This window comes from Bubalus kerabau, chromosome 1 (genome assembly GCF_029407905.1).
Source record: "Bubalus kerabau isolate K-KA32 ecotype Philippines breed swamp buffalo chromosome 1, PCC_UOA_SB_1v2, whole genome shotgun sequence".
Taxonomy (NCBI): domain Eukaryota; kingdom Metazoa; phylum Chordata; class Mammalia; order Artiodactyla; family Bovidae; genus Bubalus; species Bubalus kerabau.
Genome location: NC_073624.1, coordinates 130001766 through 130019282, shown reverse-complemented (window position 1 = coordinate 130019282; position 17517 = coordinate 130001766). Strand labels below are relative to the sequence as shown.

General features: G+C 43.7%; 1 protein-coding gene across 1 annotated transcript in view; it reads right to left on the bottom strand.

The window, feature by feature from the left end:
* Positions 1–17243, bottom strand: part of SLC35F3 (solute carrier family 35 member F3) — a 427635-nt gene extending 410392 nt beyond the window's left edge. The window contains exons 1-2 of the mRNA XM_055588439.1: positions 17191–17243; positions 16597–16826 (exon numbers count right to left, since the gene is read on the bottom strand). Coding sequence (XP_055444414.1) covers positions 16597–16826; positions 17191–17243 — 283 coding nt within the window. The remainder of the gene's footprint in view (positions 1–16596; positions 16827–17190) is intronic.
* Between the last annotated feature and the right edge of the window lie 274 nt (positions 17244–17517).

Genomic DNA, 17517 nt, shown 5'->3' with positions numbered 1-17517 from the left:
GAACTATGGACAGAGGTTCATGACATTGTACCGGAGACAGTGATCAAAACCATCCCCAAGAAAAAGAAATACAAAAAAGCAAAATGGTTGTCTGAGAAGGCCTTAAAAATAGCTGAGAAAAGAAGAGATGTTAAAGGCAAAGGAGAAAGGAAAGATATACCCATCTAAATGCAGAGTGCCAAAGAATAGCAAGGAGAGATACAAAAGCCTTCCTCAGTGATCAATGCAAAGAAACAGAGGCAAACAATAGAATGGGAAAGATTAGAGATCTCTTCAAGAAAATTAGAGATACCAAGGGAACAGTTCATGCAAAGATGAGCACAAAAAAGGACCGAAATGGTATAGATCTAACAGAAGCAGAAGATGTTAAGAACAGGTGGCAAGAATACACAAAAGAACTGTACAAAAGAGACCTTCATGACCCAGATAATCACAATGGTGTGATCACTCACCTAGAGCCAGACATCTTGGAGTGCGAAGTCAAATGAGGCTTAGGAAGCACTGCAAAGCTAGTGGAGGTGATGGAATTCCGGTTGAGCTATTTCAAATCCTAAAAGATGATGCTGTGAAAGTGCTGCACTCAATATGTCAGCAAACTTGGAAAACTCAGCAGTGGCCACAGGACTGGAAATGGTTTTCCAATCATTCTAGGAATTAGAATGAAAAATGCAGTTTTCATTCTAATCCCTAAAAATGTCAATGCCAAAGAATGCTCAAACTATTGCACAATTGCACTCATCTCACACACTAGTAAAGTAATGCTCAAAATTCTCCAAGCTAGGCTTCAACAGTACATGAACTGTGAATTTCCACATGTTCGAGCTGGTTTTAGAAAAGGCAGAGGAACCAGAGATCAAATTGTCAACATCCACTGGATCATTGAAAAAGCAAGAGAGTTCCAGAAGAACATCTACTTTTGCTTTATACGCCAAAGCCTTTGACTATGTGGAACACAACAAACTGTGGAAAATTTTTCAAAAGATGGGAATACCAGACTACCTTACTTGCCTCCTGAGAAACCTGTATGCAGGTCAAGAAGCAACAGTTAGAACCGGACATGGAACAATGACTGGTTCTAAATTAGGAAAGGAGTATATCAAGGCTGTATATTGTCACCCTGCTTATTTAACTTCTATACAGAGTACATCATACGAAATGTCAGGCTGGATGAAGTACAAGCTGAAATCAAGATTGCTGGGAGAAATATCAATAACCTCATATATGCAGATGACACCACCCTGATGGCAAAAAGCAATGAGGAACTAAAGAGTCTCTTGATGAAAGTGAAAGAGGAGAGTGAAAAAGCTAGGTTAAAACTCAACATGCAAAAAAAAAAAGATCACGGCATCTGGTCCCATCACTTCATGGCAAATAGATGGGGAAACAATGAAAACAGTGAGAGACTTTATTTTTCTTGGGCTCCAAAATCACTGCAGATGGTGACTGCAGCCATGAAATTAAAAGACATTTGCTCCTTGGAAGAAAAGCTATGACCAATCTAGTCAGCATATTAAAAAGCAGAAACATTACTTTGCCAACAAAGTCCGTCTAGTCAAAGCTATGGTTTTCCTGTATTCATGTACAGATGTGAGAGTTGGACTAGAAAGGAAGCTGAGCACCAAAGAATTGATGCTTCTGAACTGTGGTGTTGGAGAAGACTCTTGAGAGTCCCTCGGACTGCAAGAACAAACCTGTCAATCCTAAAGGAAATCAGTCCTGAGTATTCATTGGACTGAAGCTCCAATTCTTTAGATCTGATGCAAAGAACTGACTCACTGGAAGACCCTGATGCTGGGAAAGATTGAAGCCAGGAGGAAAAGGGGATGACAGAGGATGAGATGGTTGGACAGCATCACCAACTCAATGGACATGAGTTTAAGCAAGCTCCAGGAGTTGGTGATGGACAGGGAAGCCTGGCGTTCTATAGTCCATGGAGCTGCAGAGTCAGACGTGACTGAGCGACTGAACTGAACTGATGTACATTTCTAGAATAGGCTTCATTCAGCCTCCTAGACCTTCCCTGAGTTCCAATGCACAGGTTCAACAGTTGCTACTCAGGGAAAAGAAGGGATGCCCATACAAGGGAGGAACAGTTAAGAAACAACATTGCAGCCCTGGGGCAGAGTGTGGGTTCCTCCTCAAGGGATACACAGAACCATACCTTTGAGCTGTTTTGCAGATACTGACACCCCAACGATGTGGGAGAAATTAACCATATGCTGCCTACAAGCACAGAGACCCCAGACCCATTAACCAGAAGGTTGAGGCTGACTCCCACTTACCTCACCACCAACCAATCAGAAAAATGACCACAAGCTGATCACGCTCTTTGAGCCATTTCTATAAAAGTCTCACTAGCCCCTCCAGGTTGGACACACAGTTTTGAGGGCATTAACCCACCGTGGCCCCCCTTGCCTTGCAAAACAATAAAGTTATTGTTTTCTACTTTACCCAAACTATATCCAAGAGGTGTTGTCGGGGTACAGAAGCTGGATTCGGCTTCAGTCCCTAGGAATTGATTTGAGTGATGGCACTTGCTGACCATTAGGAAGCATCAGTTCCAAAGATGTACAGCCTTCTCTCCGTGATGAGATTTCCATGTTCTCAGCTCCAAGAGAAGGTGGAAGTCAAAGGAGGCAAGCAAGATAGGAAGGGAGGAGTGAACAAGACACTGTCCTTCGACAACCCAGCCTCATCCTAGATTTTAACTCACACCTCTGAGATTTAGATTCATCTGCATATGGAAAAGTGACCCCTCACACTGGTCACAATGGCCATCATCAAAAAGTCTACAAATAACAAATGCTGGGGAGAATGTGGAGAAAAAGGAACTCTACTATACTGTTAGTAAGAGTGAAAATTGGTGCAGCCATCATGGAGAATAGTATGGAGGTTCCTTAAAAAACTGAAAACAGAATTACCATATGACTCAGCAAGGGCTCCCCTGGTGGCTCACATGGTAAAGTATCCACCTGCAATGCAGGAGACCTGGGTTCGATTCCTGGGTAGGGAAGATCCCCTGGAGAAGGGAATGGCTACCCACTCCAGCATTCTTGTCTGGAGAATTTCATGGACAAAGGAGCCTCACAAGCTACAGTTCACAGAGTTGCAAAGAGTCAGCATGACTGAACGACTAACACTTTCACTTTCATGACCCAGCAATCCCACTCCTGGGCATATATCTGGAGAAAACCATAATTCAAAAAGACACAAGCACCCCAATATTCATGGCAGCACTATTTACAAGCCTTGGAAACAACCCAGATGTCCATTTGAGTTGGAAGGATAAAGATGTGGTATGTACACACAGTGGAATATTACTCACCCTGAAAAAAGAATGAAATTATGTCATTTGCAGCAACGTGGATGAATCTAGAGATTATCACACTGAGTAAAGTAAGCCAGACAAAGACAAATACTGTATATATCACTTATATGTGGAATCTAAAAAATGTGATGCAGATTAACTTACAGAACAGAGATAGAGCCACAGATACAGAGGACAAACTTAGAGTTGCAGTGGGGTGGGACATGGGAATAGACAGGGGGCTTAGGATTGACATAAACATCCTACTATGCATAAAAAAGATAGCCAGCAAGGATCTACTGTATAGCACAGGGAACTAGGTAAACTATGTTTACAATGTTTTGTAATTGCCTATAAGGGAAAAAATCTGAGGGGAAAAAAAAATATATATATATACACACACATATATATGTATGACTGAATCACTCTGCTGCACACCTGAAACTATCAGAACAATGTAAATCGACTATACTTCAATAATATATATATATTCAAAATAATAGTCACATTAATCAGGATGTTTTGATTTTTGTTAACTTATAAAAGTAGAGCTGCCACTTGGAAATATCACATCTAGAAGAACTGGACAGTGTTATGATTCTTAGGCTGAACAACCAAGAGAAGAGCTTTAAAGGAGTATTTCAGTGGACGTTGAGGATTTTCTCTTATAGGAACTGGAGAAACAGCATAGTAAGAACAGACAGCCAAGCAGGAAGAACATGTAGAGCTGGAAGTAAATCTCAACTCCCCTGAATTCCAGTCTGTCCGCTGCAATTTCTGGTAGGGCTCAAGTTAGAGGAAGAAAAATGTCTCAGGTCTCAGGCAAGCTTTGTTCAAAACTGGAAAGAAACTGAATGCCTGCAACAGAAAACATTAGGGAAGAAATGTGCAGGCTTAGTCGCTTATCTCATCTACTCATGAGTACACAAAAAAGAAAACTACATTTCATGGCTGGGCTACAACAAATGAACAAATCAGAACTCTCACTACAGCAGCAGACAACTTGTTTCCAAAGGAAGAGAAAGAGAGCTTTCCTGAGGTTCAGACCCTATCCAAAATATCTGATCCAAAACACCCCAAGATATTTAGTTATGGAAGCACCAAAATGAAACATGGAGTCCACTTGTGGGATGGCCCTAATCAAGAAAAGTATATAACTTCATGGACTAGGATATATGTCTGTCTGGTTTCTCAGTTCAATAGTTTTCTGGGAAACAGGTAATATGCCATATATTTAGTACAGCTTATCTAAGAAGTGAATATATTTACTGCCCATTAGAAGCAGTGAACTATTTGATGTCTGAATAAATGAAAGAGTGAGTAAGTGAGTGATTGGATGAAAAAAATGAATGAATGGATTAATGATTAAGTGAATATGCATTCACAGTAAGTTCCACTGTTTGATCTGTTACCAAGTCATTGACCAACGAACCTTCCCATGAGTGGTATTTGAAATTCCCTGCAGTGATTTTCTGAAGTCCCTGCCTGGCCCATGGGGCTGCTCAAGAGGGAATATGGTGGCAGTGGGGTCTGGTTTGAAAGCGTTCTTTTCTCCACCTTCTCAGCCACCACACCAAAAAGCTTCCGTGTATTCTGAGAGAAACACAGGACCCATGCAGGTTTCAGATAGAACAAACACAATGACTTATGCACCACTACCCATTTTTTAGAATAAATTTCTGTTTCTAGAATAAATTTGAATTACAAAACCTTCATGGAACTGAAAGCACACCTATGGCATGAAATCAGATACACCTACCAAAGATGCTTATGTTAAATATTTAATAAAACAAAATGCTGACTTAAAAGAAAAGAGTTTGGATAAACCTTTGAAATCTGCTGTCCTGGGTTATGGCATTTAAATGGTCTTCAAATGATTTCATTCTTTCTTTTAAAAGAACTGTACAGAGGACAGAAGTTCAAGTCCTTCCTCTGTATTATTTGCCAACATAATGCACTTGTCACTAAAGAGTGTTTCTTAAACTCGCACACATGTACGGCATGAGAAGAATACAGCACAAAACCCAAACGTTTCATACCTACAATCATAATTATATTCCTTGTTTTAAGAACAGGGCATCTTAATATATGTTCACTGAAAATGAGCAAATTCTATAAAAAGAAAACTAAGAAAGCAAAGTCATCATTCTGAAAGAAGCATCTTTCTTCTGAGCCTGTTGAAAAAACTCTGAGGATATATGCAAGCTTTTATAACACTATATTGGTACAAAGTAGATGATAAAGAAGGATAAAAATAATCCTTCTAAGAGATTCTTATCTGGCCAAGTACTATGGATGATACATAACAGACTGACAAGGAGGAAATGTGAATGTCACAGAAAACATGTGTCAAAACCAGAAAATGGTTCTGAGAAGTTTACACTGAAAATTTCTCTGCCTCAGGAGTCCATACACAGCCTCAAGCCTTCTCAGCTGCAAACCACCCAAAAGGAGCAATTTATTTCCTACCCTCTCAAAGACTGTCATAAATTAAGGCTACCTGCAGCTGCATGAGGGAAAAATGTGCCACTATCATTAACCAAAAAACTGACCAGATTTCCGGGACTTCCTTGGTGGTCCAGTGGTTAAGAATTCAATACAGGAGACATGGGTTTGATTCCTGACTGGGAACGAAGATCCCACAAACCACGGAGCAACTAATCCCGAGGGCCACAACTAGAGCCTGAGCAGCACTGCAACAGAAGATGCTGCATGATGCGACACAGATCCTGTGCGCTGCAACTAAGACCCAACAGAGCCAAATAAATAAATGTTTAAAAATTGACCAGATTCCTAACTGTCCAAGTCCCTTTAAAGACTTTGCAATAAGATAAGAAAACAAAATATATTACTCTACTGATCAATGCACAGTCACCAATGAATTGAACCAAAAGACATCATGTGTGTGTGGTGTGTGTGTGTGTATTTTTAAAAAAGTCTACTTCAATCCTGACACGGGGTAAGGAAATACTCAATACAGCGGGGCTTGCTAGGTGTTCCCCTCTTTCTGAAGCTCTCCAGTGATGGAGGCTCCAATGCCTTTGTCATCTTAGCAGTCAGGAAGTGATTTCTTATTTCCAATGAAAAATTATTTGATATGTACATCCCTGTTGTGTCCTACATGGGCCTGAGCAGAAATGGCTTAAGAATCTTAAGCCAGGAGTCCACAGTTGCATGGGACAAAACTTAGCTTCTGCTCACTTCACAGGAAGGTGTCTCCGGGTGCTTGGAGGAGGAGCCAGAACAAGATCTTGACCTTACAAGGAAATGGTACTCAGCATGGGGTGCAGGAAAATATCAAGGCTCTCTCTGGGTTGCTTACACACCTGCCTTATTCTTCCCTCTATGTGGACCAGCTTTCTCTGTCTCTCTATCCACACAAAAGCCAGAACAGCTCCCTCTTGGCTTCTCCTCCGCTTAAAAGACCATGCCAACTAGACCACCATCTCCTGGTTTTAATCTCAAATTCCAGGAGGGAGAAACTGATACAGCGACCTTGGGTCAAGGGTCCACTCCAATCTGATCCATGGTGTCCAGGAGGAAGATGATGCTAAGGGCCCACCCTGAAGATACAGTGCAGGGCAGTCATGGGGGTCAGGCTGAGCTGGGAAGATATTCCCAAAAGTGTCCACTCCAACTGTTCTCAGAAAGACATGCCATTTTCCTGATTCACCTCTCTCTCCCCCAATATTTAAATCTTGCCTCTAGAACATGTTTTAAATTCCAGTGACCCATTTTCTCTTCTTTCTTGTTCATTTCTTCCAAATCGTTTCTAAAGTGAAGTTATCAGAACGAGGCAAAACACTCTGACATGAGACTGGGCGTGGGATTGCATGCCAGTGTACTTAGGCGACCAAGCCGTGGGCGTCCCAAATCTTGACAGAGGAACACAATTAGAAGAGTTCTGTGCAGGATAGTCCTGGAAGACCCCACAGAAATGGAGATGGAACTACTTCTGTGTGTGTCTAAATGGTCTTTCGCTAGTACATTTAATGAATGTTTATCGACTGAGGTGCCAGAGATACTCTCTGATCTGGGAACAGAATCATCACAGTTCTATGTTCCACGAGCCACACTGAGGACTGGAGACCCAGTGATGAGCTTTGCGCTTGCACAGCTCTCCATCTGTACATTTCAGACACACGATTAAGCTAGCCATGACAACAGGTAAGGGAAGTGACAGCCTCATGGGAGTCCCGGCAAGGATACCTCACCACATCCAACACGGTCAGGGCAGCTCCCTGGAAGAAGTGACACTTAGACTGGGCCCTGGATGAGTGAGGTGGCATATGTGCATCTGTGGCCCTGCTGGTGACACAGAGCAGATGACCAGAGAACAGGGTCAGTTTCTGCTCACAGTCCAGCTTCATCTTGTACATTTCTGTCATGCTATGTGCCAGCTGAGTTGCGTGACCTCCCGGTAACAGCTCATGTGCACTGCTGTGCATACACCATCCCTTTGCCCAAAATGCAACTCTTCCCTCCACCTACTTCCTATGGTTTATTACTCCTCCAGCTTCTGATCCGAAACTCACCACTCCAACACCAACCTTTATCACACCCTATTGTTTCACTTGCCCCTTTCTTTAGTCTGTGAGATTTTAAGGCAAGAATTCTGTCTCCCATAACTTATATTCTGGAACATCCAGATGTTAGAAAACTTTGCAAGGGACTTACCTGTGGTAAAGAATCCGCTGGCCAGTGCAGGTGACATGGGCTTAATCCCTGGTCCACGAAGATTCCACATGCTGCAGAACAACTAAGTCCGTGCTCTAGAGCCCATGAGCTGCAACTGCTGAGCCCACGCCCCTACAGCCTGTGCTCCACAAGAAGAGAAGCCATCGCAGTGAGAAGCCTGTGCACCCCAACTAGAGAGCAGCTCCCGCCCACCGCAACTAGAGAAAGCCCACGCACAGCAATGAAGACCCAGTGCAGCCAAAAATAAAATAAAATTTTAAGTTTGCAAAATGAATAAATGGAAATAAAGGTGCATTTCTGGATGGCAGGCAAATGGCTTGATGCTGCTGCTGCTGCTGCTGCTAAGTCGCTTCAGTTGTGTCTGACTCTGTGTGACCCCATAGACGGCAGCCCACCAGGCTCCCCCGTCCCTGGGATTTTCCAGGCAAGAACACTGGAGTGGGTTGCCATTTCTTTCTCCAATGCATGAAAGTGAAAAGTGAAAGTGAAGTCGCTCAGTGGTGTCCAACTCTTCGCGACCCCACGGACTGCAGCCTACCAGGCTCCTCCGTCCATGGGATTTTCCAGGCAAGAGTACTGGAGTGGGGTGCCATTGCCTTCTCTGGGGCTTGATGCTAGATACACAGTATTTCATTTAATTCTCAAAACCATCCTGGAAAAGTTATATTCGCCCCCGTTTTGTAGGTAAGATAACAAAGGCTGGAAGAGATGAGTAACTTGTCAGCATTGACACTGCTGAGATAAGAGGGCAGCTCCCGGGGCGGATTTCATTCCCTCCACTTCTCCCAACAACACAGATAGTACTGCGGTTGTCCCCTCCTTCCTGAGGGGCTACAATTCAATCAGCATCCTTATCAACTCTCACTGAAACACTTAACAGAGTTCAACAGCTCAAACACACATGGATTCATTTTTTAACACAACTCACCTGATTGTTTCCAGCCACTTAAGGAAAGGAGAAACACTCACCGCTGGAGTGATTTCTTTTAGACTAGGCACTTTGCAGAGACTCAGGATAGACTTACGAAGAACAGTGAGAAATCTCCTTGCCCAAGCCTCTTCTATGGCCAGGAAGACTAGGTTTTCCTGGAGTGAGAATTTGGACCATTAGCAAACGGTTTATAACCAACGACCGATGATCTAAGTGTCCTGGAGACAAACATGTTCTCTTAAAAAAGAATCGTTCTGCATTTTAATCCTGTCTAATCTGAGAAAAATACTTACTAAATTGTTAGTGTGTATTCATATTCAGGAATAAAACTGACTCTCTGAGATGTTATAAAATGTTATGCTTTATTCCTGCCTTCCAACTTTTTTTCCTTTAAAAGCTTTTCCATCTATAATGCCATTTGCAGGAACATAGGTGGACCTAGAGATTGTCATACTAAGTGAAGTAAGTCAGAAAGAAAAAGACAAATACCATATGATATCACTTCTATGTGGAATTGAAATAGGAGAGAAATGAACTTATCTACAAAGCTGAATCAGATTCACAGACCGAGAACAGACTTCACGGTTGTAGGGGAAAGGACGGTTTAGGAGTTTAGGATTAGAAGATGCAAACTGTTATAAATAAAATGAATATGCAAGGTCCTACTGTACAGCACAGGGAACTCAATTCAATATCCTGTAATGAGCCCTAAGGGAAAAGAATATGAAACAGAATACATAAGAAATCTTTTCAATCTTCAATTTCACATGCCAAGCTCCACTGTAAAGTAACCTTTTACAACCAAATTATACATCTCTTCCAAGTGGGTCATTTTTGAATTGCTGACCTGACCTTTACTATTTTGGGAGGATCAAACAGAAGTTGCTCACTATGAAATCAATTATACTATGAGCCACTGTTCCAGTTATCACTAGAAACAACATCAGCAACCTCTACTCATGCACTGGTCTGAAAGGGCAGAGTGAGTAGAAAGACTGTCCTTCTCCAAAAAACTCTCCCTCTCAACTTACAGAAACTCTTCCTAATATTTGAAAACAAAAGGACCCTGAAAACAAGGAAAAACATGCTTTTTCCTTGTCACTAGCTGAGTTATTCAATGCCCCGCATTTTCTACCTTGGGCTACAAAACCTCCCCCCAGATAAACTGGGTTTTGCTCAGTATTCCACATGCTCTGAGACTGGATTCAAGCAGTGAATGGCAGGCCAGGATGGACCAGAGTTGTGGTGTTCATTTGGGACTAGCCTACCGTCTACTCTACAAATGACTTAAAACTACACTCATCAGAATTTTTTAAAAAATCAGTGGACAAAGAAGATGTGGCATAGATAGACAGATCTACAACGGAATATTATTCAGCCATAGAAAGGGGAAAAACTGTGCTATTTGCAGAGATGTGGATGGACCCGGAATCTGTCATACAGAGTGAAGTAAGTCAGGAAGAGAAAAACAAATAATCATGTATTAACACATATATGTGCTAGAAAAATAGTATAGATGAACTTATTTGCAGGGCAGGAATAGAGAGGCAGACATAAAAATGGACTTTGAACTGGAAGACTGCAATGTGCATGGCCATGTGTAAAACAGAGAGCTAGGGGGCAGCTGCCGTATAACAGAGGGAGCTCAGCTCTGTGTGATGACCTAGAGGGATGGGATGAGGGGATGAGGTGGGAGGAAGCTCCAAGAGGGAGGGGGTGTATGTACACCCATAGCCGATTCACTTCATTGTACAGCAGAAACCAACATAACATTGCAAAGTAACCATATCCCGATTTTTAAAAATTATTTGTATTAATATTCACATATACCAGCACCATGCACACTACACGGAGTATTAATGCGCTCAGGAGACAAGTGTACTTCATTTTAGGCAATAAACATGACCTCTCCAAAAGCTATTCCTAAAAAATTTTTTTACTAGAAAATGCTGTGAGCTCACTATTTGAAAACATCCTTTAGGGAAACAAGGATGTGTGCCAAGTAACACATCCCTGCTAAAATGTAAATAATGTGTCTATTTTCCAGATGTAAGTATTTGTGGATTTCTATTTCTGGACAAGGACATACCTCGGCTGTGAACATCTCCTCCCAACTCTGATCTGTGTATGCTGGCATGGAGTAAATGCTCTCAAAAACTTTGCTAAATGAGTGATTTCCCTGGTGGTCCAGTGGCTAAGACTCCATGCTCCCAATGCGAGGGGCCTGGGTTCGATCCTGGTTGGGGAACTAGACCCCACATGCTCAACTAAAGATCCCACACACAGCAACAAAGATCAAAAAGTCCAAGTGCTGCAACTAAGACCTAGCACAGCCAAATTAAATGAATAAGTAAAACTTTGCTAAAGGAATAAGTGAAAATAAAGGAACATATATAGATGCTCTTTTATCCTGCAGAAGAACCTCCATCTGAGATCTCCAAGATCCACAACTTCAATCATTCTGTAACCAAATGCGGCCAGTCCCCCACAGCATCCAGGGCCTGGGGCCTCACTGTCCACTTTTAGGATGGCTCATTCCTGGTCTCTGGTCCTCCCCCTGCCCTCCACAGTCATCTCCTCCCCTCCACAGGCATCTCCTCCCCAACTGGTGTCTATCCCAGAGAATTATGAAAGGAAGAGTCCAGCTGGCCATTTCTCTTCTGCTGTGGCCCTGGTGGGAGGGGAAAGGAAGTCACTAGAAAAGCTGTCCTATATTCCTATATAGAAAAATGGTATCAGTTCAGTTCAGTTCAGGTCAGTCGCTCAGTCGTGTCCGACTCTTTGCGACCGCATGAATCGCAGCACGCCAGGCCTCCCTGTCCATCACCAACTCCCGGAGTTCACTCAGACTCATGTCCATCGAGTCAGTGATGCCATCCAGCCATCTCATCCTCTGTCGTCCCCTTCTCCTCCTGCCCCCAACCCCTCCCAGCATCAGAGTCTTTTCCAATAGATGACCTTATTTGCACAACAGAAACAGAGAACAAAGGTATGGACACAAAGGCAGTAAAGGGAGGGATCAGATGAACTGGGAAATTGGCCTGACATATATACACTATTGATACTATGTATAAAATAGATAGCTAATGCGTACCTATTGTATAGCACAGGGGACTCTACTCAGTGCACTGTGGTGACCTAAATGGGAAGGAACTCCCCAAAAGAGGGGATATATATATATATATATATATACACATATAGCTGATTCACTTCACTGTACAGTAGAAACTAATACAACACTGTAAAGCAACTATACTCCAACAACAATTTTAAAAAATGAAAAGCTATCCAAACTGTTCTGAATTCTCGAGCACTTTCTACAGGGTATCAATTTACAGTGAGTGGGTACAGAATCACGTTAGCTGCAAAAGCAACCAGTTCTTTGCAGAAGGTGGTTTATTTTAGCCTGGCCCCTCCTGGAAACACAAGACGCAGTCTAGGAAGAAGGAAGAGAAGGCCAAGAATTGAGAAGGCAGGCCTGCTAAGTGAGCACTACTGCTCCAGGTAAGACAGTTCACTTGCAGCAGAAATTTGGAGTGAGGCTAAATGAGGACTCTTCACCTCTCCATGAAACATCTGGCATTATTTGGAAACACTTTTGGTTGTCACAGCTTGGGAGAGGGGTGTACTACAGGCCAGGGATGCTGCTAAACACCCTTCTATGCACAAGACGTCCCCCCACCGACCCCCATAATAAAGGATTATTCAGTGACCAAGTGTCAGTAGCATTGAAGACGAGAATCTCTGGGTTAAATGAAAGTGTGCCATCAAGAATTCTGGCCCACTGTGGCAAGGCCCATATTTCAAGTAAAATAGTCATATAAAGTCAGAATTTCCATAAAAACAAAAGAATTCTGGTCCACGTGTATCCCTATGACTGATCCATGTGGATGTACATCAGAAACCAACACAACACTGTAATTAACCTTCAATTAAAAATAAATAAATTAAGAAAAAAAAGAATTCTGGTCTATCGTGGTTGCCAATATGGATGCAGGTGAGGGAGGGACAGATTGGGAATTTGGGATTAGCAGATACAAACTATGATATATAGGATGGCTAGACAACAAGGTCCTACTATATAGCACAGGGAATTATATTCAATATCCTGTAATAAACCATAATGGAAAAGAAAATGAAAAGGGATATCTGTATAACTGAATCACTTTGTTGTACACAAGAAACGAATACATTTTTAATCAACTATACTTCAATTAAAAAAATCATGAGGGTTTGCCATAGGCATGCAAGATTATTTAACTCTATAAAACCAGTCAATACAATTGCTATATTAGAATAAACTAAAGCCACTTAAAAAAAATAATAAAAGGATTCTAGTCTAGTCTATGGTTCAGAAAGCCAAAGATGGCACTCACCATAGAAGAATAAGGAAAGGGTAAAGCAAATTCCAAGCTAACATAAGTGAGCATAAAGAACTAAACAATACAAAGCATTATGATGTACATTCAAAGGTTTTCTCGCTTAGAGATCAATGTTTCAGGTCATATCCATTCCCTCGTTCAATAAACATTAACTGAGCAACTACTTTGGACCACATGCCTTCTGGGCTCTGGATACACTTACAACTGGGAAGCCAAGGACTTCCTAAGAATGAAAGTGAAAAGTGTTAGTTACTCAATCGTGTCCAATTATTTGCAACCCCATGGACTGTAGTCCACCAGGCTCCTCTGTCCATGGAATTCTCCAGGCAAGAATACTGCAGTGGGTAGCCATTCCCTTCTCCAGGGGATCTTTCCAACGCAGCGATCAAACCTGAGTCTGCTGCTTGGCAGGCAGACTCTTTACTGTCTGAGCCACCAGGGAAGGCACCCCTAAGAATACTGTCCAGCAGTATTTTTGTTCAGAAATAAGGAATGTGGAATTGGAGGACTGTGGCTACTGAAAAGAGGAATCCCACCCTTCCACCAGCTTATAGCTTAATTCTCAGTTGACTGTTACATACAAACCATCCCTCTCAGACCCAGGGGCCTTTAGGATTTAAAAAAAAATACAAACAATTCTTCACAAAAAGTCCCTTGTCTACAGGTAAATTTGTTCATCTTGTTGATTGGGCTCAGAGTCTTGAGCAAAGATTATTCCTGCACTGTTCCCAATTACCTCATTTATCTTCACTGCCCCAAACAAGGGCTTCCCTGATAGCTCAGTTGGTAAAGAATCCACCTGCAATGCAGGAGATCCTGGTTCGATCCCTGGGAAGGGAAGATGTTCTGGAGAAGGGAAAGTCCACCCACTCCAGTATTCTGGCCTGGAGAATTCCATAGACTATATAGTGCATGGGGTAGCAAAGAGTTAGATATGACTGATGAACAAAGTCTAAAAATTAAGAGGACAACAATGAATACTTGGTCAACCAATAATATCTGCTGCTATAAAGGCAGCTTACTTACACTCTCCACTAACCCAGACACCCTCACTGTCAACTCCCTCAGTGGGGACACAGAGAAGCCACTTTGAAAGATGAATCAAAGTGACGTCATAATATCAAGGATAAGGCTTGGAACATTCCCTAACTTGCTCTTGACACCCTGAGAAGAGTATTTCGTAATCATCATCTCTTCCAGTTTGTTGAGTGTAATTATTAACCAATAAAATAACTCACTGATACCGACAGATAAACCTTTATTTTCCTTTTTTTCCTACTTGGGTAGAAATGGAAAACAGCCAAAGGACTGCCCTAAAACATGCGTGGCAACATTAATAAAACATGAGCTTTTTTAAATTTAAACTCAAAATCCAATTAATTCATCAAATTGTCAGTGTCACCTCAAGCATTTTAGTAAAAAGGAGATCTCTTGGAATAAAGAAGAATCGTCACAGGAATAGAGGGTGGAGTAAAGTGATTTTTCTTATCACAATGATCACTGTAGCCTTATCCCCTGATATTTACTCTTTCAATGAAGCCCCAGAGAAGGTATTTAAGAATACCACTGGTGGTACAAGAGACTCATTTTCCATATCGTCTTTTCCCTGCCTTAATTTTTAAGTGTATTTGTACCAAACACAATCAATCACTGCTGTAAGCTCCCCACCGACACCCAGAGTCATGACCCTTGGTGAAAATTTCTACAAAGCACACAGGACCAGTCACAAATAGAATTACAATGATAAATCTTATGACTTCAGGGCCTAAATAGACAATGCTAGGAAGGCTGTAATTTGTACAATTGTCTTTATTCAGACAATTCTCATTTCTTATTAAGGGAGCTGAGAACAGAAATAAGAAAGAGACAATGTCTAATAGAAATTTAGAAAGCAGAAATATAAACTGAGAGTCCTACCCTTATCTATAAAAGAAATCGTTTTCAATGGGTTTTCTTTCTCTTATCCTATACCCAGTGTTTCTCAGCTGAAAAGAAAACTTGGTCCCTTACTTCTGTGATCCAAAGCCCATTTATCAGCTACAATTCTAGCATTAGCACCAGGAGATTGGAGGAGACGCAGATAACCTTTTAAAGATTGATACGGAGTTAAATGCAATCACTCTCGTCCTTTAAAAACAAGTAAAGGCATGAAACAAAACATTATAAAATTATTTGCTTCCTCCTGCACATAACTTAAAAGTTACCAGCTAACCGCCAGCATACCACTGACCTTTGGCTTGGAACCAAGGGCTTTAGGGAAAAACTAAAGGTAGACATATTTTTAAAACTCAATATGATTAATTTACAAAAGCCTGATTTTTTTTCCTGAAGACTGATAAAATATGTTCCAATTTCAAGTACTGAAGGATAAAACCACATCCCAGAATAATTAAGCTGTTAGTCTTGATTACAAATGGAATGAAGCAATACTCATTTCTTGGACTGACTGAGGTGGTAAATAGCTCTCTTTCTGCTTGTGGAACAACAGTGATGGAATCACCAAATTATAATTTACAGTTATAGGTTCCAGAGTTCGTTGTAGCCAACTTCTCTCTTCCAAATGAGAGAAAGAAATCCCCCCAAATTAGTCCTGATCACACAGGTAATGTCTGTATAAACTGAACACAGCATTGCCAAAGCCATCAGCTGGAGCCATTGGCAAAGAAAAGTTTCGGCTGCTCCACCTGGCACCAACCATTCATCTCTCAAGGACCAAATGCCAATCGCTAGCATGATCCATAGGCAACCTCCAAACTGAGGACAAAGGGAATGAAAGAGATCTAAAACGAAGACCCCAATAATTCCTGCATCATCAGGCCTAAGGTATCCAGGGAGGAGTTAAAATCCAGGCGTGCCGAGTCTGCGGTTTCTCACTAAGCCAGCTGAGACCCAAGCCGGGGCAGCTAACACTTTCGGATCCACAGAGAAGCCACACAGGACAAGAATACACTGAGTTTCCAATCTCCTGTGACACCTCAAGTGCAAGGAGATAAAGACAGAGAGATGTCTGTGGGAAGGAGAGAGGGTGTTAAGAAAACGGATCAGAAATTCCTAAAGGTCCGAGAGAACCGTCTCCAGGCCTCTTCCTAAAACTTGCAAACCTGGGTTTGTGTGTGCGGACAGGACAGCAGGGAGGGGCTGGACTCGAGTCTGGGCGCGCTCCCGGAGACTGCTGAGCCAACTGCAAGGCAGATGCGCCAGCGGACCAGGAAAATGGGGCCGGGGCGGAGGTGGGGTTGGGGGGGCACCTGGAGGGTACTTGGGGGGGAGGGTCTTACTTTTGTAGCTCGTCGCCCAGGGCTGGTAGCCGTAGTAGCCGGTGATGCGCAGGATCCGCTCCTCGATGGACGTGAGCCCCACGGGCCCGCTGGTGAGGTCCTCCACCGAGCGCGACCATTTCAGATCCTCCTTAATCGACTCGTCCACCACCAAGTATTTGAGCTGCCGGAGCTGGGGGCTGATGTCGGACAGTCTCCGGGGGCTGACGTCCGGTGACCTCCTCATGCCACTGAGGCCGCGGGCAGATTGGTAGGGAGGGACAGAAGGGGCGGGGGAGAATGTGGGTGAGATCCCAGGGCTAGCTGGGCGCAGCCGGGGGCCCTCTACGGGAAGGTGCGGCCCTTCCCCGCTCCACCGCCCCCACCCCCAGCTCCCTCGGCAGCCTGGGCGTCGGGTCCCGTCTCCGGAGCCTGGCACTGGGCGCTTCGGGGCAGAGCAGGTTGGGGCGAGTGGGGAGGGAGAGGATGCCCTAAACTTCCCAAACAGCTCTGCTGCGCGCGCCGCCCCCTCCCCAGCTTCAGACTGCCCGTGTCCCAGCTGCCGAAGGCCACCCCGCCGCCCGCTCGCGCACCCGCACCCGGGGCGCTACTCACATGGCGATGCCTTTGCCCCTGGGTGCGCTGCCGGGAAACTCTCGGATCCCCATAGGCAATGTCAGAGTAGGGCCGGGAGCTCCCAGACTTGAAGCTGAGGGGCCGCGGGCCCGAGCTGCCCGCGGCCGCGGCCCCTGGGAAGGTGGACTCGAGGCCCGACGAGGGTCCCCACGCCGCCCGGGCGCGCCCGCGCCACGGTCCGCGAAAGCCTCGGCGGTGTGCGGCGCGATGCGGGAGCGGCGGCTCAGCCCGGCTCCAACCGGTCCGCGGGGCTCGCTGCAGCCCGCCGGCCGCAGGGCAGTGCCAGCGCCGCGCCCCTTGCTTGTA